The sequence below is a fragment of the Cynoglossus semilaevis genome, chromosome 1 (assembly GCF_000523025.1).
Source record: "Cynoglossus semilaevis isolate Cse_v1.0 chromosome 1, Cse_v1.0, whole genome shotgun sequence".
NCBI lineage: Eukaryota > Metazoa > Chordata > Actinopteri > Pleuronectiformes > Cynoglossidae > Cynoglossus > Cynoglossus semilaevis.
In genome coordinates this window covers 18,702,961-18,727,137 of record NC_024307.1, presented here as the reverse complement: position 1 = coordinate 18,727,137, position 24,177 = coordinate 18,702,961, and the positions used below count along the sequence as shown (strand labels likewise).

General features: G+C 40.4%; 1 protein-coding gene across 1 annotated transcript in view; it reads left to right on the top strand.

Annotated features, from left to right (window-relative positions):
- The window catches only part of nrxn3a (neurexin 3a), a 95,425-nt gene that overhangs the window by 13,741 nt on the left and 57,507 nt on the right, over positions 1-24,177 (top strand). The window contains 3 exon segments of the mRNA XM_017034108.2: positions 3,586-3,606; positions 4,527-4,553; positions 6,381-6,392. Coding sequence (XP_016889597.1) covers positions 3,586-3,606; positions 4,527-4,553; positions 6,381-6,392 — 60 coding nt within the window.

Below are 24,177 nucleotides of genomic sequence, written 5' to 3'. Positions count from 1 at the left end.
ATCTGTCAAACGGACACGAACATGTGATCAGTCAAATGTTGATGAGAAGTGTTACACATAGACTTTATGTGACAATCTAAGATGGCTGCTGCATGACGGCGACCAGTGAGGACGTTTGCTTCAGACACTGTGTTTTTAAACAGCTCTTTCTCCTTTAGTCGTGTTATTTTGGTCCTGGTTTTGTACAATACTGCCACTGTGTACTGCTAAACACCACTGCTGTGTAATTAAAGGCCTAAAATGATCCCAGAGGTGGAGTTGATTACCCTCCATTTTACCAGTGAGTGTTTGACAAAGCCACATGCTGGTTGTTCCTCCCCTAGCTTTAACAGAAGTGGTGCTAACTCTGTCAGTAACCACTGGGTTTTTAACTTTTTTTGGTTGGCTTTTCTACTGCTCAAATATCTAAATAATATTGTATGAAAAATTAGATTTTAGATCATACAGTATGAATCCTGTGTGAGGTGTGTATGAGCACAGCACAAATTACACAGATACATGAAAGAAAACAAAGTCAAACATTAATAAGTACTTTCTAATAAATACTTTCTACAATTTTCTGTTCCCGCTGGTGAGAAATATAATTTTTAAATTCTTTCTCTAATTATTTGGCTTATTTAAACACAGACTAGCCACTGTGTGACTGGAGCTACTGTACCTCAGTACACAGCGTGCTAGGCCACGTCCCCTGACCTTTTTGTACAGCCTCCACACTAGGACACGCTCCCAGCTTTGATCTATTCCTCACGTCCCCTCCCTGGTCTGTGGGAAGGCCGACTCCTGACAGGCACTGATAGGTGAGAGGGAGCAGAGACCAAAACCATCTCTGACAGAATGTTGGACTGTTGATGGTGGAGGGACACGTGAGACAGTTAATGCTGTACTTTAATCTAATCCATTGTTTTATGTTAGGTATTTAAACCCCCAACTTCTTTATACTATGTTGCCTATAGATGAACCCAGGTGTTGGACACAAAACAATATTATATTTGGATTTGCATTTCCTAAGACGAGGACTGAGTCAGAAGTTCAAAAGCCACTCCAATTTCTGTATCTGAATTTCCCCAGCATCCTTTGTGCTGTGCTTCACCCTCACTACAACAACCCCCCGTTTTCAATATCTAAATAAAGTTCACCATTTTCTTCACATGGCAGGTGCAGCTATCCCTGGCTAAATTCTCCACCTATCACTATTTTAGCATTATCTTCAAACATGTCAGTCATTAAGATAATTAAATATTGATGCAATAATGTTTATTCCAAAAATAATGAACACATTTAAACCTACGTCCTCTGGGACTCATGTATACGTTCTCTGACTCAAATAGTAAATACCATGTTAGGAATCCCAGTAATTGTAAGAGTTTAGGTTGAAACTAGTCCAACAATAAATGTACTGAAGGACAGCAAGACTGGAATAATGACCTTTTCAGAGATGGATTGTGGTTCATCCAGTATAATGGAAAAATGAGAATAATTTATTACGAAGAGTCTGTGGTTGTGACATGGTGTTAAAAAATTACATAACTCTGATGGGCATTCCTAAAAAAAATTTAATTTAATAATTTAAATAAATTATATGTTGATGATTACTGATGGGCATTCCTAAAAAAAATTTAAATAAATTATATGTTGAATGAACGTCTGCCTCATTAACAGATGCAGTCTCCGTTCTTATGACTTGCTAAAAAAATAATACTTTCCCTTTAAGTACTGTGAGATGAATTATACTCTCTCATGGATTATGTGTCAGCTGCTACAGTAAATGAACCAGAAATGATCTAGTTATATTTTTTTAGCTGGAAAATTTAGCTTGAATTTGATTACAAGTATGTATACGAAGGGAGAGACGCGTAACGTACGGTGATGTCCACTCACCAAAGACAGTTGGCCTGGACGGAGGACAAATGAGCGAGTTCAGCTAATCACCAGGAGAGCAGCTGTAAATGACGAATATCCACAAGTCAAACAAAAGAGGATGATGGGAAATACAGATAAATCTGTTTTTCCATTTCCTCCCTGCTGCGAGTTCATCATCACTCTGTCGCCTCGTGGTTCAAATCCCGGGTCGTACTGAACTTTTGCTCTTTGCTTATGCTGAACCTGTGCTGAAAAAACACATAAAACTTTCACCTAATGCAGGCCTTGACTTTTATCACCTTCCAGAATAGTCTAGGGATTTATTTTACACCCTGTGCAATAATAAAGTCTGTTTACGATGATTTATATTTGGAATAATGCAAGTCACAAACCAGAGCAACTAGGGCAGAGGAAGCCGAGGAAGACGGTGAACCAGTAAAACAATCCGGCTGCTAATTAGTTTGACTAATTACTCCTTCGTTTAATGACTCCAAACAGGCGTGTTTCCAGAGGCCTCTCAGCTTTGTTGACTGCTTATGTCTCCTTCAACAACTTGAGCTGACATCATATAAACACACGAGGCAGTGACAGAGGTCAAAGTCAGGAGAGCACAGACGAGATGGACATGGAGTCACAGGAAGTTTCCAACTCCGTCCATGTTGGAGCTCAGTCGACACCAGTCCTCATCAAACTGAATTAATGTCTGATCCGTGTCTGATTGGCCAAATGTCCTAACATCAATTAGTCCTAACTAAATACATTTAATGCATCTCAGCCCCGTTACATTTGACATCACTTCCCAGCTCTTCTATCGTGGCAGTATTTATTGCCCTCCGACCCCTTTGTTGATAGGTCTGCTGTCGAGCTATCGTTTCAGAAATCTGGTGAACTTTATTTAAAACAAATGGTATTCACAAAAACTGAAAATAAAAATCAGTCCCCCGCCCCCACAATGGTACAAAAAATAATAATTTGATCTGCTGTATTGACCCTCCCCTGTAATAATTCTGGTCTCCTTGAGGGGAACCCACCCCCTACTTTGGAAACCACTACATCAAGGTAGCAGTATAAAATGTATCTCACCAAGAGTCGATGGTTCTGGTTAGAAGTAAAGCTCTTTGCATATTTTACCAAGCTCCGCCCAAATAAAATTTAAAATTGTCAAAAAGAAAAAAAAGATGTTTTTAAATTAAATATGCTGTTTCTGCTAATATGTGCAGCCTATCTATGATGTCCATCAGAGTTAATGACTGCTGGAAAAGCCTTTGAAAAAACGTTCACCTTCTTACATTTGAAATGTTGAAGTCCGATTGTTATTGATTGTCTTCATTTTGTCCCTCTTCAGACCTTGGTCAGTGAAGGTCACAGGCAGGTTACATGCAGTTGAGTTCTATATCTGAGCTATTGTCACCTGTGTGTTCTGGTTAATAAACAGTGTCAGCTGTGGAGGCTGATCAAACACAGACGTGTGTCTGTGCTGGGAGGGTTTTTTTTATTTGTCTCCAAAGTCGACCTTTGACTCTGTTTGAAACCAGACGATGCTGCTTTCAAAGCCAAGTGTTCAAACCTTTCTCACTGTAACAGACATGCACATGGCCGCGCCCACTGCCGGCCATCTGCATGGATTATGACTGGTGTCAACGTTTGCATGATAATCACCATGCAAGTAATACGAGTGTTCTAATCCTGCCTTTGTTTCTTGTGTTTCTGTCTGCTTTATTCCAGAAGTCGTCAATAATATGCCAGGTGAGTTTGAACGCAACAGAAACAGCCTCACGTCATTAACAACTCATCTGATCCGTAGAGATTATTATTAAAACAGAGACGAGAACCAAACCTACGTCAGTGTGTCTGGGTGAACTCTGCCCTCGATGAAAGGGAAATTCATTCAAATTTGTAGAATGTAATAATTTCCCCATATTCTATGTTAAAATAATCAAATTATTGATTGTTCTTTTTGCTGAGAAAATAAGATTTAAAAGTGAAAAATAAAACAGCCCGTGTCTGTGGCTCTGGTCAAACTGCTGACCAGGTGAACTCTGTGGTCCAGCTACAGCCCACACTCACATACTTCTGTGTCATCATCTGTTCAAACTGTGACCTGTGGATGAAGTTAGTTCAGACAACAAATTTAAATTTTATATTTTCGTAAAGCCCTCGACCCTCGATCCATTTCAGCTACCTTGTTGTTTTATGAAAAAATGACAAATCTCTGACAAAATATTATTCATATTGACATGTGCGATGGAAATTTTAAAATACTCCATTAAAAAATTCAATAGTATATTTAATTCTTTAGCATAAAAGAGCCAGGCAGCAAACTAAGTTTAAAAAAAAATCACATGTATGCTGACAATCTGGTTTCAGAAACTTCTTTAAACTTAATTTTTGAAAATGCTAACAGAGAATAGGTTAGCGTGTATGAATACACGACAGCTTCTTGACGCTAATCTGAAGTGCTACTAAAGAGGCATGCTCACTTTTCTTGTGAAGAAGCCTCCTGCTCTGTCCCAGGTAGGAAGCTTTGTGATGCGTGTCAGTGTGATCTGATGACATGTTTTCCCACCTGGATGGAAATATGTAACATCGCAATACAAGAGTGTATTGAAACTAAGTGTTCTCTTTGTGTCACTCTCTGTCTCCTCCTCTACTTCCTCCCTCCTAAGGCCTTGCACATATGATGGCAGAACAAGGTATGCCTGTTTCCTTCTCTTCTTCTCATCATGATTTCAGTTTGTGAGTGTGTGCATGCATTTCAAATGTATAATGTGCGTTCCGATATACATTACATCAAGAGTGCGATCCTAACCTTTGACCTTTTTCTGTTTACAATCCATAAACCTACAGTAAATGCTGTTAGATTACAGCCGCCCGACTCACTCCGACGTAGATGAAAGAAAATGAACTGCAGCCAAACGTCCTGTTCCGACAGGATGTTTTTAACATACGCTGTGATTTGAGGGAACAGCTGAGGATTTCAAAGCTGGGTTATTTAAACAACTGACACAGTTAATCTTGGAGTCATCCAGGGACACAGACACTAAAAATGTGTCTGTCAGCAGTAACTGCAAAAAGAGGCCAGTTTTAGTTGATCAACCCAAGGCTAACCGGCTAAAATTAAAATCCACACAGGAGGAAAACACACAGAAAAAACAAGCTGAATGTAATTCATTCAGATGGATTATGTGAAGAACAAAAGTGGGTGTTTATCTCCCCCTAAAAGGACATTATTTTCTAATTCATAACATGTATGAGATAAAGTGAGATATATTGTCTTGATACAAGGTTTATTACTTCCTGAGAACTCAATGTAGCGTTACTCTGCTACTCTTTAGGAAGACCATTGGCCCGTGGACAGGATATTAAGTAAAATAGTTCAATATTAATAATTCATTTATTAAAGAAAAATACTGCATTGTTATTAAATATAGTACATTTACTGTAGGTAAAACTAGTAAAAAAAGAAAGAAAAAAATCTGGATTTGTCTCTAACTCTAAAATAAAATTAAAATATAAAAAACATTAAATACCACCAACTTTATCCCAAATAAGTAGATCCTGAACACTTTAAGGGAAAGTACTTCACATATTGTACCTGTTTTGTGGCCTGAATTAGCATTACATGATATATATGTAACATATATGGTTGTCATGCATGTTAGCTTAACATCAGCTGTTTCTAAAATGATCCTGGTGAACCCTCAGCCAGGCTCTTCAGATCTGTTATTTATTACACAGGAGTCCAGAATGTTCTGTTCCAAACTGACCTGACACAAAGGAAAAGTGTCGAGTTGTCAGGGTAACGATGGAGTAGAAGGGCCACACTGAGGAAGTTAGGAGATTACAGTTGTATATCTATGAGAATAAAGTGGAAGAAAAGTGGAAAAAGGAACGAGAAAAAAGTGAAAAAAAAGTAAATTTAAGTTTAGATGACACGTTTTAAAAAAGAAAAAGGAACGAGAAAAAAGTGAAAAAATGGTTAATTTGTGAGAAGTTTAGATGACACGTTTTAAAAAAGGACACAGCATTAAAACATTAACAATATATATCTATATTTATATACATATATATATATAAGAGGAATATACTGTATATATATTCCTCTTAGACACTTGAACACAACACAGTACTTGTGAAGACACGTTTATACAGATATTCCAATTTTATTCTTTTAATTTACTTTATAACCTTTTGAAATGGAAGCTTTTCGACTTCAAATTTAATCTCCTAATTTAATTAAAATCTGTTATTCTCACTGTGGCCCTAGAACTCTGTCGTACAGAAACGAGAACATGTTACCAGTGTGGTTTGACTGCTGCATGTGTTTTGTGATGTATTATACTTCTGAATTATCCTCACAACATGTATTACTACAGTACATACATTACTATCTGTGTTACCAAGTACTTTTTGAACTCACATTCTCTCTCTCTCTCTCTCTCTCTCTCTCTCTGTCTCTCTGTGTCTCGGCTCTGGATCTGTTCCCTCTGCGCCTCCTCTTCCTGCTCCCGCTCCTCTAGCTAAAAGCAAAGGTACAGCCTTTTCCAAATCATTCCTTTTCCGTCGCTATGAAAATCGAAATTTGCTCTGTAAGTGTTTGGTGTGGTTTGTGTGCTTGTCTGTGTTCACTGTCTCTTCTGTAATGGTTCCTCACAAAGACACTGCTTTACCTCAGCCAGTAATGAGGTCGATCCTGGTTAAAGGAGAGGGAAATAATGTGTGTGCTTTTGTGTGGAGGCTTGTTTTGGAATGAAGGAGTCAGTACAGTGCATGCACAGGGACACACTGTGGGGAAAACAAACTGACGTTATTGTCTTTGTCATCCAACTAAAACATCTAAAAGCACCTTTTAGTCCCTTTACTCTAATTAGTATGAATTAGTATTGTTTGTGAAAAACAAACAAACGTTGATTACAAATATTTAAAACAAAAATGACTCCATTAAATACATGTACCAATTACAGTACATTTGTTATAAACAAGGACATGATGTTGAATCCACTTCTCATGAATACAGAACTATATTGAGCGCCACACAGTGGCGTGGTGGTTCAGATTTGTGGTTCGAGCCCCAGCTGTTTGCATGTTCTGCCCCAGGAACTATTTCATAATCCCCGAGTCCAAAAACATCCATGTTGGGTTCTAGGTTAAGTGGCTACTAAAAAACATCCCATTGAAGTATCCATGCATCTGTCTGGACTCCCTCACCTGATGGGACTGGGTCACAGCCCCTCTGTCTATGCCTGTCAAATCTTTGACTTGTGCCGCCCCTGAGTGGCTCTGTAGATACAGTGTACAGTAGAAGCTGAGTGTGTTGGCCCTGACATGATGTGGCTGGCTGCAGCCTGAGCTCCACGTGTGCACCTGGCTTCCCCCATTCACGGAGCAGAGCTCAGAGAAGCTCCTGGAGTTTCCCATCCCCTCACCACCTGTCTCATGCAGTTTTTGCCATGTCTAATCCCTGCTCGTGATTGTAGACATTATTAGGCGTCGGGCTCCCTGTCTCCTCCTGTTAGGCAGACGAGAGAATATATTCCGGCTCTATTTCCATGTCAGCTCATACTGTAGGTGTTGGGGAAGGGGATGGAGCAGTGGGCGTACCGAGCATTCCTCGCCCAGGCCTGAATACATTCATATCTTATTGAACATTATGCAGAAAGACAGTATATATTTCCCAGAAGTGTCCTTCGACCAATCGAATCCCTCAAATCGCCTACGTAACTCTGGGCCAGCTAGAAGACCGTGCTGTGCCAGCTGGATGCCAACTCAAAATCTGATTGGTTAAAGAAACGTCATTACCATTCATTTAATGTATGCTCCCAGTACTGGGCCTGAAGGCCTTAGGGCTGAGTTCTTTCAACCTGGCAACACGTGAAGCAGAAACATGATTGGTCGACAGCCCTGGTGGTCCAAACTGATATAGTGACGGCTTCAGAACTTTTTCTAACGACACCATTAGAGTGACTTCACTGATTGACCGTCTGTCTGAACTGTGGGTCACCAGGGGGCGCTAGGGGGACCTCAGGAAATTGGCAGAAAGACAACACAAAAAAAGTAAGAGCAAATCATTAAACCATTTGTCCTGAGTGTACAACACATAAACTGCTGTACTGGTCAGATTCTAACTGTACCTGAATCCACCTTGAGTGACAGCTTTTATAATGAATAAAAGTAAGAAAATACATTCTAAAAGTTGATGTTTCTCTACATATTTTATAGCATTGTCTATTGATTTACAAACAAGGTATATGGCCAGAAGCTAATGCTCTCTGGGAACCCCTGTGTTAGAAGACCTAACACAAGGCATGATGGGTAACTAACCCACAGGGTAACCTGTGACCTGTGATCAAACGTGTTGTGTAATTTGACATTTTAACCATGTTGACCCATAGTTTAAATGGATATATATTCAATTAAACATTGTTTTCAAAATGTCAAAAATATATAATAATAATAATAATAATAATAAACATAGTTTTGTGTGTGTTACTGGATGAATCTGGATAGCCAGATCTCAACTGGTCTACGATGGTTTAAGGCTGAAGAGAGACAGACGGACAGACGTTTTAGGGGTGGTGGTCACTGGTGAGAGGGGGGTGGTGCTGCCTGGACATGTGTGTTTTCTGCGCTTGGCTGACTGCAGCTCAGAGCCAGACCTGGAGGGTGGGGAAATCCCTGCCACAGTGGCGGTGGGGGGTGGGTAGGTGGTGTGCAGTAGGCGTGTGAGATGCTGAGGGTTCAAACAGGAATAAAAATGACATCAGATGAGACATCTTTTGTTCTGCTGTATATTCTGTATATCATATAAGAACGGATTTGAGTAAAATTCCCAAGTGTGTTCTATATATTTATATATATATATTATTCAAATTTGCAGTAATATTTCTTAGACAGACGGTAGAAATATTCCTAAAAAATATGCAAAAATAATGTTGAAGTTTTCCACAAAACTTTTAATACAACATACATATCCATATTTTATATATATGTACATATATATATAAATATATATAGTACATATACTGCTGTACTATGTATGCGTTTGTTTTGCCATAAATAAAGTTGCCGTCAGTTTCATATCCGACCTACGTTCCGAACATTGGCTGTTAAATGAAAACACCCCTGAAGAACGACGGAATGAGAAACTCACCAAGTGTGAAATTTGACCTTTGACTCTGGTGTGCAGCTTTTCAGGTGCTGCAGTGTGTGCACAGGCATGGAACGATCGATGTTTCCTGACAATGAACTCCTTTACTGCTTAATACATTGTGCTGATATAACGGTAGCAGTATTCTAATCAGCTCTCCCTCCTTGATTGGTTTAGTGAGCTCAGTATTCCCGCTAACCTTGAGGAGCAGCTCCTAATCAGGAGTTGATGAGCCCAGGACCTGATTCAGTCCACCTCTCCCACCTGATGACTTGGTCTGTTGAGTACTTGGCCTACTTTTTTGTAACTAGCAAGGTACCAGACCTACGGTATGACGCCAAGTATGTGTTTTTTCTGCACTACAAATGTTAATTAGCTGGAGAAGCAGGAGTTGACGTGTAACCAACAACATCGATTTTTTAAACTATAGAGTTGGGAACAATTACACTGACAGACACGGTCCCTATGTACAGTAGAGAGGGAGCAAGAGATTAACACTGTGTATGGGCCTGTGTGTGTATGTGTTTGAGAGAGAGTAAGACAGACAGAGAGAGAGAGAGAGAGAGAGAAGGGGAGAGAGCTATAATGTTATCTCTGTTGGACAGACACTATTCTTGGTATTGTGTAGCCGAACACTGTGCTTCATTTATGACAGGGACAGCTGTAAAACCTCTGCTTATTTTCCTTAAAATGCGTCTGAATGATGTATATCTTGAAACATCCTGTACAGACACAATACAACATTTCCATACTGCAAGTCTTCGATCCAAGCTGCTTTTTTTTACCCCCACCCTTCAGCCCGAAAATGTTATGGAAGCTGAATTTTCCTTTTATAAATACCTGTTCAGTTTGTAGTCAGTCATAATCACATTTGTAATATAATACAACACAAAGAAAAATAACCAGTACTTTTCAAATATAATTGGCATATTTGATGTCATTGAACCTAATAGAGGGGGTTCCTTGACCTTGAAGTCTGAACTCACATACTCTACATCAGTACCTCTGTCACTCACCTTCTCTAACACAGTGGTCACATCATAATCTAGGACATAAAAACATCAGAAGAGTCTGACTGACACCTGGGAGTCAGAATGAAGGGCAAAAAGTTCCCAGAAAAACAACACAAATGAAAGAAAGTGAACATAACACAATCCTATGTATGGAGCTGTCTTCTTCGTAAGGCGTCACGGCGCGACATGACGACGAGGACGTAGGAAACCAAGGACCCTCTGTCCAATAAGTTAGACAGTCCATAGTCCAGATAGGTACTAAGGTAGTACCGATAGGTACCGATAGGTACTTGTTTATATTCCAAATGCCGCAGTTGTGTTCCGTATAAATAATAATATAATATATAAATTGACAATAAATCAATGTAATCAATGTCAGGACATTACAAAATATTTGAAACATGTACTGATAAAAATTGCAGAAATCCCTTATCAGAGTTTCTTAAAAATGAGGCCAACACAACCGATTATTAACAAACTAAATTAGCTTCTGTTCCTCTTGTGAGCCTTCACAGGAATATACGATAGAAGAAGAATGAATGAACGTGAACACTTTCCCCGACAGTCCCACTGACTCAAACAGCAGCAGAGTTTTACAGTATTCCACCGTGAGCTCCTCAGTGGAAGGCTGTGGCTCCGTCCACTTCTTATAAACGGTCTGTGGAGCTGCGTTATGAATGCCCTGTACTGAGATGACGCATGGCACTGTAGTGTCATCTCTGAAATTGTAACCTTCAAAGTGTGACTAGGGAAATAGCAGTAAAGTGTTTAATACATGCTGTAGAACTGTCAGGTCAAAAACAGTCTCAAAGACTTTGAAGTTAAATGATGCACAATGAGGAGGAAATTGTGTATATTTATAGATGAAAGGGAACAAAGGCTGACCGCGTGACTGAGACTTCCCAAAACCTACAGAAATAGGTTGATAGGTTTATACAAGGGATTACCGTATTTTCCGTACTATAAGTCACTCGGAGTACAAGTCGCACTAGTGCCCTCTACTGGCTGTCAGGGTAAAATTATATATATTAATATATAAGTCGCACCTAAGTATAAGTCGCAAATCCAGCCAAAGGATGAAAAAAAGTGCAAATTATAGTCCAGAAAATATAGTAGTTCATTTAGAAAACAAACTGAACTGAGGTGGAATGTTTTCTTACTGTCATTATTAGTGGAACTGAGTTAAATGAAACCTCGAACTGAGGTGGAATGTTTTCTTACTGTTATTATTAGCAGAGTAACTGAGTTAAATGAAACCTGTTATAAAGAATTGTCCAAATGTTACAGCAGGTTTGTGTCACCGATGTGACAACCGCTGCTAAAGTTTCAAGTTAATAATTGACTAGGTGGAGTCGAGTGGTTACTCATGTTACCTCTGAATTACTGCCTTTGTGGTGACACACGACGCAGCCACGTTCAGAAACAACTCCAGAAACAGCTTCAATACTCGGCTGCATTTTTAAATATACAAAGAGGTTTTAATTAGAATCAAAGAAGGGGCCGTGTGTGGCCCGCTGGACAACAGTCTTACCTAAAATCATCACAGGGGCTCCTCCACTCACGTCGGAATTCCGTTACTACGGCGCGGCGTAAGACAATTTTCCAAAAAATACAACACAAACGAAAGACAGTGAATGCAGCACAATCCAATGTTTGGAGTAGAACCAAAAATGTAGTGTATAGCACTGCGTGATCACGTACTCCTCTTCACTCTCCAACCTGAATGATGGAACAGACTGTTTTAATAAATGTGTGGGCGATGGCAACATAACGACCAAATGTCGTAGGTCAAAGATGTGAACTGAAGATCCTCTGTACTAACAGTAAATAGTCAGTCATGCTGCGGTTCATAGAGTGTATGTTTCTGTATTTGTCATTTTCTTTCTTTTCTTATAATCAACACCAATCTGTACATGTTCCAATGGTCCTACAGTACAGTACAGTTAATAAAAAACGATTTATCATTTACAATTTAAAATAAAAAACAACAAAATATTATTGATCAACAATAACATAAAAATGGTTTGAAAAGTATTTCTTCAAAACTATATATTTCTAACCTCCTGTGTTTAATGCAGGGTTGTCTGTTTCTCTCTCCTAAATGCCAAAGGGGGGCATACCTGTCAGACACACCCACATAATGAATGGCAACCCATTCAGCTGAGAGGTTGAACCCCAATAGACCAATTGCCCCGCAGCAAACACATTTGGCGGCGGAACGTTCCCAAGACGACATTTTAGGTTACGGGGGAGGGGGAGAGAGAACACGCTTCAGGGGAAGAAAAACATGACTTCGATCAGTGGAACGATTAAATCCAGATTCCTGCCAACAATATTTCTCAGCCCTCACCACTCCCCCGCCGCAGAGGGAAATGACATGGGTAGTGGCACAGAAAGGAAGATGGAGGGAGGGAGGGAGAGAGTAATACAGGAGGAGACAGATTATGAGCTGGATTGTGTTGGTTATCTTAATTAAATGGAAGTGCATTTTATCTTCCTCCTATTGATTTTCACCTGGGGCAATGTGTTTATCTTAAAGGGAAAAACTGCACATTGTGTGTGTGTGTGTGTGTGCACGTCTGGCTTTTTGTGTGTGTGTCTGCTGAACTCCTAATGTATTTGGCAGCAGTAGTGCCCGAGCCACCTTGGTCCCAGAAAAGAAAACAATGCATTCTGCCGTCCAATCAAAGAGGAGCAGCCCTCTTGATTTTTGAGAAACTTTCTGTTAACAGTGTTGCCCCCAGCAGCACTGCTAAGAGGGGGAAGGGGGGGGTATTTTTCAACCTGCTTTCTGGTGAGGACTTGTTTCTTCACTGGCAATGATATTTCATTTAAACCCCATTATTCATCCTCCCCCAGTCCCTGCTCCGTCTCCCCCGCTCCTCTCTCCCCCATCTCTCTGGGAGTTCTCACCCACATACAGTACTGTTCCAGTTTAAGGAAGGTTAATACATTGTACAATATATACTCCATTGTTTGAAGTATTTATAGCACAGAAGAGAACACTCATTCAGTCGGTGCATCACCAAACACAAATATTGCAGAAAGAACATGTAATTAAACACAATGATCTACTAACATCTTAACGCAGTGTGAAACCTGGGCGTGTTTAGTTGAACATATCGTTGATGTACTCAACGGAATTGAAGATTGAACATATCGTTGATGTACTCAACGGCATTGAAGAAACACACATGACCTTTTTCTTTTAATTTTAAAAACCATCTGCTGCCACCTAGAGGAAGAGTATGTATTAGTACTGCCTGTCACTGACGCATAGATGAGCAAAGACAATATTTTTCCTCTGTACACCCACAGATTTGCTTTACATATGGTCATTCATAAATACATCTGTTAAAAATCCCTAAACTAAATTTGTATTTTTTCAATCATGACATTAAAATATGTGTGTGTCTGTATATAGGTGAGAAGATCAGTATGAAGCCGGTGCAGTTTCAACAAAGAGAAGCTATTCTGATGGGGTTTAATGAAGTGCAGTCAGTGAGGAGCACAGAGCAGTGAATCCCACTTCAACTGCTCACATTTGGAAGAAGTAGACTTCAGTGAGTACACAGGGAGTACTGCAGTGGAGGCCGGGCAACTGTGGAAGCTGGAGATTTTTAACTACATTCTACAATCATCATCATGGTTGTTTTTTGTGTGGCATTTTGCAAAATTAGTTTACTACTATATATCTCTGAGCTTGTAACACTACCAGCAATAAAAACACATATTTATTGACCAAAAAATAATACTATAATTCTATAGTATTTACTGTTCCCTGTCCATGTTACAGGGAGAAGGTAACATTCACTTACCTGAGGAACGTTATCTCTGATCCTGTTTCTGTGTACTGCATGTACTCTACTGTAGTATTTGAACACGTACAGTTCTGTCAGCACGTTTTTGTCTCTGCAGCAGCTTCTCTCTGGAAAAGCTTTGATTTCCTCCAATGGGTTCATTATTGTTCCATAGTTGAATTCTACATTTGCCCCGTGTCAATTATGTGTCAGCGAGGGGAGGGGTGTGTGTGTGTGTGTGGGGGGGGGTGGGGGGGTTACATGACTTCCTCCACTGCAACGCTTTCGGCACATTAATTTCTCCACTTTATATTTGCCAGACTGAGCTTGTCTGAACATGGATCTCTGAATACACTACTGAGGATCATGGGTATATGAATACAGGGCGGGGAGATGAATCAGTTCTGTAAGTGCGTCTGTCATCGGTGCTAGAACAGGAACATTTTCTGCAGTAGTTGGTTCCTGCAGAGGGTGTGGTCGGCGGAGAACATACTGGTTCCCTCCCGCTGCACCGAGGGTTTGTGTACGTTTCCTCTCCTTAACGCTCCGGTCGGTGTGTCTTCTGCTTGACTTTTTCTTTTGCATTGATTTGCCTGACTGAGCTCCATGGACCATCTGATTGGTCTGACTGTGAGCTACAGTATGGAGTCTCCTTTCTGGACTGTTCTTAAAATCCTACACTGTTTGATTGACTGTAATCCATACATCGTGCATTACTGTATGTGATCAGTCTTTACATGGAAGGTTTGGAGGCAGAAGCAGATCCACCACATGCTGTTAATTAGATAACATTGTACATCCGCTACTTTTACAAATACTGAATGAGAATGAGCGTTATTATTATTGTAATGAGTACTTTGTATTGGACTTTACATTTTTCTAATTGAAAGTGTCTGTCACCCTGTCCATGTCGCTGATGTCACAGCAGAGGAGTCGGCTGGGAACAAAGGGAAGCAGTATTCCAGTGCTGAAGGTGACCTCTGATCTCTCACTATAATGGCTCAGCAAATTAAAACATTAGCGCTATCAGATGGAGGAAGGCTAAGCGGATATACACACCACATCATCTTGGCTGAACATGAAGAGGTGCCCGACGCTTATCGCTGATTGATCTCCCTGCTAGGTTATACGCAGTCTTATATAATTCTCTGTCAGCATACGAGAGTCTGCAGAATGTTCTCTTTTTGCTTCCGCCTTAATGCAAATTCCCTGTAGAAGATGAGTGGAAAAAAAAATCTAATTTGCATGTGTACTGTTTTTGGAAATGCAAGGTTTTATGACCTGAGGATCCAGGGACAGGGGAGGAGGGGCTGCTAAACATTTGAACATTTAAAGGTTCAGATCAGAAAAGTCCATTATGTTTGATGCAGTGATGCAGAGTGATACAGTCAAACAATAGCTTTGGTGCCGCAGCATCTGTGACATCTGTGCATTGTCTTAGCGGTGGCTTGTGTAGAATCTGAGCGGCGCTTGATTCCTTATTTGAAAAGTGAAATATAAATGCAAATACTTTACAGTAAGTCAGAAGGTAAACTGGTGTCTGTGAAGATTCTCATCCATCCTCAAGTGAGGAACTTCACCAGTTTCTCAGAAACGTCTTTAAAGCTCCAAGAAGAAGTCCAGTTGTTTCCAACTAAACTCTTTGGAAAAGGTAAACTGTCATAAAATCTAAGGTATGTGTGACATCATCAGTGGGCGTGTCAGGCTGTAGACTAGTCTAAAAAGAGAAGCTTGAACTTCAGGAGATCCTGTCGAGCCGAGTCCACAGAGGCACCAAAACACAGAATGTGCAGTCAATAATATATTTTAAAATCTGAGTTTATAGTTGACTTGGCTCTAAGAGACGGCAACGTATTGTATTTTGTTCTGTTGTATAAGTGGAAATAGACAAGCTACAAAAAAAGGAAAGTATTCGTCTTACTGGAGCTAGATTTGAAAACCATTTTACATTTTTCAACAGTGCAAAGGAAACACTTTGCAGATAAAAATGTTGAAAATGAAACGGAACACTTTTATCCATAGGTTTTTATTCAACTGTGTTCTTTGTTCCGTCTACGTATTCTATTGTGTTCCATGATTGAATTGCCCTCCATCGCAGGTCTTTGTTCCCTTTAATACCAGGAAGAAACCGTTGAACTTAAATGCACCACGCAGACAGAAGCCCACGTTGACGTGCATGAATTCCTGGCTCTGGATTTCTGCCTTTGTTTATGTCAGAGTGTCAGAGTGTCAGAGTGTCAGAGTGTCAGCCCCGTGCCTGGAGTGGAGCCTCTGTATCAGCGGCTTCATCTGGTGTCAGGGCCCCAGTAAAACAGCTCCACATTGACCAGACACTATCTACGATGCTGCGTGATATGAGTGTGAGTGTGAGTGTGTGTGTGTAAAAACAAATAAATAAAAATAATGTATTCTGTGTTGAGGCAACGCTTCCAATGTCTGCTACAGTAGATACAAAGCCCGGTGTGTGTGTGTGTGTGTGTGTGTGTGTGTGTGTCTGATTTGGTCCACGCAGCCAAATTAGACCGAATGCAGAGGACAATCAGTAATCAGTGCGCTGCCCTCTATCTGTAGTCTGATGTCATTATGATGCTGATGAAGATCAGTGTGTGTGTGTGTGTGTGTGTGTGTGAAAGCCACATGTGAGGCTGCAGCAATGTCCCTAATCATTTTAAGAAGTCCTATTGATCAGAGTCTGACCTCATTAGTCGTCCTCCTCTGTCACAGTGAGGTGTGCAGTACAGTCTGACCCACTGTAGCCTGGGTTCACTACACTGACACAGCACGAGACTCACTGCGACACATCATCGGAGGCCAAGGTCGAGTCACCCTGAAGAATATGAAAATAAAAAGCTGCAGTATCTAGAACTGGACTTCCTCTGTTCACGATGTCTTTGACCAACGGAGTTTTATGATTACAGTACGTCGTCATCTCCCATGAATTTATTGTGAAAACTTGGTCCAGCTTTGCAACGTACGGTGTTAAGACTCAAGCAGAGCAGACGAATACGTTGTCATGCTGCGTTATATGTGGTGACAGGACTGGATTGTGATACAGTCACTTTCCTTCATTTGTTTTGGTTTGGTTTTTTTTGGTAACTTTTTGCCCTTCGTTCTGACTCCCAGGTGTCAGTCAGACTCCTCTGATGTTTTTATGTCCTAGACTGTGATGTCACCACTGTGTTAGAGAAGGTGAGTGACAGAGATACTGATGTAGAGTATGTGAGTTCAGACTTGCTGCTCATATTGAGTCACGACGCACTGTTGGAACGAAACTCCGATGTAAGTCAAAAACCTCCTGTGTTTATATGTTCGAATTTCAACTTATTTAAGACTCTTCTGCAAGTGGTATTTCAGTTGGAGGACACAGTACCTTCTTTGTACTGCAGAGTTCTAGAGGATTCTAGAGGTCTTTAGCACCAGCTCTCAACCTTCTTTGTCTACGGACTGAAATCCAGATCCTCCACACTGACTCAGCCTTGTTGTATTTTACTGTGACAGAGCTTTGGTTTACCATGCTCTATGAATTGTAAGTGACTTAAAAGTTCTTAACTAGTTCTCAAATAAATATATTATATTATATTATATTATATTATATTATATTATATTATATTATATTATATTATATTATATTATATTATATTATATTATATTATATTATATTATATTATATTATATTATATTATATTATATTATATTATATTATATTATATTTCTATTTAAATACAAAATACATACTATTAGGTATGTTGTATTGGGCTGTGGTTTCATCTTTGTGTGATAGTTCCATACATCAGCAGGCAGCACAGACAGACACATCTGCAGCTACAAGAGTGCGGCTCCTCAAACGTTGCTTTGTTGGGTTAATAGTGGAGGTTTACTGAGCGCACAGGGTTTTGATGAACACCTTGCCTGAGTAAATATGATCAGTGATACAGTGTGGGGTGTTTTTTTTTTTGTGGGTTTTTGTGTGTGTGTGTGTGTGTGTGTGTTTGTAGAGCAGATTATTGGTGAGGCTCGGCCCTTATCTCTGTCGTCCAGTTGCTCACTGTGACACGCCACTCACATGACAACGCACAGGCAGAGAAAGCTGTTATCTCTCTCCCTCCAGATTCTACACTTCCACCACACACACACACACACACACACACACACAGACACACACACTGTTCACCCTTACAGCTGGCCCCTTCACATTGCTGTGATTTTTGTCTTTCAATGTTTTCAGTTTTAATCTTTATTAATACAGAGTAGCTTCAAAACCAATCTGCTAAAACACGGCTGCCTGTAACATCTGATCTGAACTGAATTACAAAAATGAAATCATGTATTTCTATTTCACTGAAATATAAAACAAATATGTAGCAAGAAACACAAACGGGAGCGCTGACGTCTTGTGCTTATGTTGCATTCAGGCGCCTGTGCTTTGAGTACGGAGCATGTGTGCTTTCACACACCAGTGACTCCAATTTCAATACTGCGCCCACTCTCAGCTGGGAGAAACCAGCATTTATGCATGTGTGTATCCACACACACACACACACACACACACGCAGGTTTCATGTACATAAGTATCAAAACAGTGTGTATATTTAAACAGACGGGGGAATTAGGTCTATCGTGATCTCCCAGAGTGACAGTGATCTGTTGGTGGCGCTGCAGTCAGACAGCTGCCACCAAACTGCAGGACACTCATGCATTTTAAAAAGGCTTGATGCTGTAGTGGGCCTAATCACCGGCACATTCTTTGCCAAAGTAGAGCCGTGAATCAGGTCTGTAACGGAGACAAATTGACCCTGGCTGATCCCAGGAGGAAGTGGCTTATATGAACCGCACGAACACAGCCACAGCGTGTCGATGAGGAAAGTCCGACTCAACTGGACTTTTCTTCCTGGTTCAATCACGTTGTTCTCTACTTTAGCCCAGAATAATTCCATGAGAGAGCCTGTATTTTTTTATTTTTCTCGTCTAGGCTCATTGTCAAAATCTAAGCCCCTAGAATCAAATGTTTTTATTCATGTCCAATCTCTTTTTGTTTAAAAACAATATTTTACATTTTTTCTAAAATCAGGAGTCAAATATGCACCAAACATTTGGATCCAAAACATAAATACAACTATTTCCTGAGTCTGGCTACGTTTAGCTGTGACATCACTGTAACAATGGATGACCTTCATATCTGCTGAGATGTTGAGGTTGGTCTACAGCAGGTTTCTCTGTGGTAGACTGACCACCTAAAACCTCATCACAGTTTCACCAACAGATCTGGTCACAGCTGAAGGTCACGGTGACCTCCTCTCCATCGTCATGGTGCTCCAGACATTTGAACGTTCCATTTCTAAATAACACATTCCATTCAATGAAAAAGAAAAAGAACTCTTGATCCTCAAACCTCCATCCATGTCCTTTCTTGTTTCATCTCCGTGCCTCTGATTAAGCTGCGTGTCGGACATTGATCCAACCTCGTTTTAACGACTGTGTGTTTGAAGTGGAAGCGTTTTTTTTTTTTTGTATTTTTTTTTTTTTCCCTAAGTTTTATTTTATGCTGATGTTTCAGCCTAATGGTTCACCACGGAGATATGAAGTTATTTTGGGTTCTGATTCAAATGTACTGTAGAAATGTTTACTGTGTGATACATGGGAGCCGGCGTGGAGGGAGGGGGGGGGACAGACGGAGTGGTGATTATTAACGCTCCTCAGGGGCTTTTGTCTGGGCCCCATGAGAGAAAGAGGTTAACGCCACTTAGCCTCAGGAAAGCCTGCTGAGGCCTGCTTGTCTGTGTGTGTGTGTGTGTGGGTGTGTGTGTGTGTGTGTGTGTCCTTTGTGTTCGTTGAGCATGTGCATCATTCTGCAATCCAAAATCACTTACTATATTCTTCAAGCCGTCTTGCCGCCCTGCCTCTGTCACCCTGACACACCTCACAGTGTGTGTGTGTGTGTGTGTGTGTGTGTGTGTGTGTGTGTGTGTGTGTCAGGATAAACACAGATGGTTGCTGTTGGTTGATCAATTATCTACTGGAGATTGTAGATTGCTCATTTTATCCTTACTACTTTTTTTTTTACTCGAGAACTAGAACTAGAGAGAGAGAGTGAGAGGGCTGTTAAAGAAGATCTGTGTGTGTGTGTGTGTGTGTGTGTCTTTCTTCAATTCCTGCATCTATATCAGCCTTGTGTTTAACTAAACAGGTCCTGATTTCACACTGTGTTAATTGAGTAAATTGTTGAAACTAGAAAATCATTACACAGTGGAACCTCGAGATACAAACATAATCTGTTCCAGGACCGAGCTTGTAACTCGAGGTGCTCGTGTCTCAAATTGTTTTTTCCCATAAGAACAAATAGTTAATCTGTTCCAGCTCTCTAAAAAACCTCTCTTATCAGTGCTAATAAGAATGGAACAACATGTTTTTAATTACTATAGAGACACACACAAAATATATAGTATATAAGGATCCCTGTGATATCAAATATAATGTGGTTTTAATTATGAGTTCTTACCTTCAAGACAGACGATACAGTAGCGGCTAATGGCGTCTAATCACAGTCCCGTATTGAAACTACAATACAATATTGACCAACATTGGCCCGATCCTGAGTATCGGATCGAGATATTCCCTAATAAGGACATCTGTCTGAAAACATCCAAAAAAACAGGAGACGTTTCTGTTTTTGGGTTTGATGAAAGTTGGAAGGAATGGACAACAAAAAAGAGAGACTATACCAGGCAGATGGTCAGGAGAGTGTGTGTGTGGTCAATTGCTGATAGAACGATTCCAGCGTCCCAGTTCTGTCTATCAGATATAATCCAGGAAATGATCGCTTGTTGCCTCTGTTTAGAACTTCTTCAGCAGACTGGTATCTCATATTACATCTGGACTGGTTTAATGAGCTCCATGGTACCTGGAACCAACTGTCCAGTGTGAAGGCCACGTCTCAGTGTGTATCCTCATTGGTTTCCTGTGTATGTGACGCAGTTAAACAGTGTAAATTTGAACGTCAACAGTTTACATGGTGGGCAGAGTAACGTGTCCTGGATTCATCTCCCCCGACCTCAGGACACCAGATCTGACTTCACTTCACCGCCGCTTTATACAAACACCATGACGTGCCGTCTGTTTATTTGACCAAAATGATTACCACGCAGGTCGGGTTACTGGGTGTCTGATGTCCAACTGTTTGTGTCTAATGGTTCTGAGAGACAGAGTCGAGTGAGAACTCACACAGAACTGTGACTGAAGTACTTTGTTAGTTTCTGCTGGAACAAGAAATCAATTTAATAATACTTTTCTCAGTAATCAGTAACAGTACTAAATCACCACTTGGCAAAGATTGATGTCTTAAACCTTTGTACCATGTACCCAAAGACCAGTCATGATTGAAGCTCTTGAGGTGGAGGTCGTGGAGACCTGTGAACACAACAGTAGGCAGCTGTACAAGCAGGACCAGAGTGAAGCCTCAAGTCTTTCAGTGTCTGCAGGAAGCTCCTGAAAATGTGATTACTGATTTAGGTCCTGTCTGGAAGCATTTGAACCAAACGTTAAATGGTGTGAAATTCTATGGCATTTTGTCTTTATGAACACTCAAAGAACTACAAGATCAGAGCGAACCATGACCCGTCTGTGGCCGTCACCACACTTCCTGCAACAATCAGTTCTTGGAAAAACAGATTTTAGTCACGTGGTTGGAAAAATGATAGTACCCCCGACCCACGCTGGATGGTGGTCTAGGTCATGCATCAAGTCTGTATCCAGCATAGATATATAAGTCATGGCTCAGAGCTAAATCTAAATTAAAAAAAAAACAAACTTTGGCAGCCATTGATTTTGACTTTCTGAAAAAATAGTAATTACATTACTTTACCTTTTAAAAAAATTCTTATTGAAATGATATTTATTTATTATTCATTTATTTTAGATTCTCCTTCTCTATATATGTGGGTTTTTTGTGTTAAATGTTTGTTCAATTAAAAAAAAATCAAATATTCTAAAGTATATCTTGAAGATTATCAGTCATCCAGGTAATAGAGTATATGAGTACTCAAAGTACTTTAAGACATCTAAATAGGCGTGGTGAGAAACCTATGAGGTCTGAACCCACAACCCTACTGACATTAGATGACGACACACGGCAGGGAAAACAAACTTTGTAATGTAAATGTTTCTAAGATTCCGCAGGATTCTATTTAACGATATGGAACGTCATTTTGAGCAGACGACTCTGCTACAACAGCACCTGTGGACAGAGTCCAAAGTTTACACCCCTCATGTACACACCTGTACACACCACGTGTGTGGAGGTTTGTGAGGCGTCTCATCATCCTGACCCACGCCTCTTCTCATTAGACTACACTTTGCGTGCAGTATTAGCCCTGCCACATCTCATTGTTTCAGAACTGCTGCTGCCGAACGGGGACAGTGTGTGAAATTGTTTCGCAACACCTTACAAGTGTCCTTCAGAAATGAGTTTAGTGTTGTGATTAATGTGCCCGCTGCACAATCTGTACCTCTCAAAATGCAATTATGTCTTTAGGGTAAAGGACAAAGCTGTCCGTCAGCCGGGCCGTGATTACACATCACAGAGAAATGTGGACTGTCACACCTGGACAGAGAGCTGCGCTGCCGGCACCTGATCTCTCTAGTCCTGGACGGCTGTGGGCCGCCGCTGGTGATCAATACGTATAAGTGTAGAAAACACCGAAGGGCTGTCTGTCCTGAGTGAAGTGTTGTTGTTTCTTTAAAGTACCCACAATGCAACTTCCATTTTGGAGTTACTGTTAAAAACCCTCCTGGTCTCATTTCATGGTTTTTTTGTTGTTGCTATAAAATAGAATAAAACTTCACTTTACTGTAAGATTACTACACAAGTTTGTACTATAGAGTACAATACTATACCATTCTATAATGTAGTACCACTAGTGTTACAAACTATTCTTAATATACTTAAACACACTACTCTGCACTACATGTTTACTCCCCTAGTACTTGACTACTTGAGAGGATAAATTATTACTTTACTACGTAACACTGTACTATACTTAGACTATACTATACTGTACTATACTCTATCCGAACTTGTACCACACTACACTTCACTGCGCTACACTATGTTTAACTATATTACTACACATTACTACGCTGCACTGTACTTTGCTATGCTAACATTTTTATACTGTAAAATGCTACTTGTGTACTATATCATAACATATACTTTAAATGAACATATCACACAGTCCTCTAAAATACTGTACCTGTACTGCGCGTCACTGCACTACAACATACTTTACTGTACTATAATGGACAATATTCCGTTGTTTTACATCCAGAAGATGAGACATTCAAGGCCTCATGTCAACATCAGTGCTAAATGAGACGACGAAAACAAACGAATCAGTTACAGTAGAACAATGGAACTAAAACGAACCCAAATTAGACGTTGAACACTAAACAGCGGTGAACTCCTGGTTGACTAGTCCCACCGTGTTTGTTGTTTTTAACGACATCTTAACATGTTATTAAATACAGTCGTCGTTTTTTTCTTTTCTTCTTTTACACAGACAAATACATCACATCCTTTTTTGCATTTGTCCTCGTCTCGTCTCTCGTTCTCCCCATCACTGAGACCCCTCTCACTTCAATTTCCTCCTCCTCCTCTGTCTCTTTTCTGTAACCATGGTGACCGTCAGCTGACAAATGGCAACCGTGGCCCTTCATTAGGTATCAACACTGGCTCTGACAGCCCAGATAATAGCCAATAAGGGGGTGTGTAGGTGTGTGTGTGTGCACGAGTGTCCGTGTGTGTGCGTCTTTGGGATGAGGGTTTGGGGGGGTGGTATTATGTTGGGCAGTTAAATGAAAAGCCCCCCGGGACTAAGTCAACCTTGTTTTCATGCTTCAAAGAATTTGGTGTGTGTGTGTGTGTGTGTGTGTTTGGACGGAGTCACCTTTTTGCTGAAGCTGTGTGTGGGAAGATGTGCACATGCTGTGTGTGTGTACGTGTGTACGCATGGCTGCCACATGCATATGCATTTACACACAAACACACACAACACACAGACGCCGACGTAGACACAGTGATTATTACTGCCATTATGAGTCGTCTTTTTAAATGTCTTTTTTGAGCTCATTCTTCTACCTGATAATATATGTACGACTGCGAAGTCCTCACATTATTATGAACTGGAGAATTCACATTAAAATCCTAGCATCTGTGTTCCATGTATTAAAATACTTGGTTCCTATTTTTTGCAGTACTTTATTAATACTGTTTACAATTTGCTTTTAACCTTTACATAAACCTCTGTGTATGATCAGAACCACCCCCCCCACCCCCCCCAGGGCTGAACAGTCCTGCGCCTCGCAG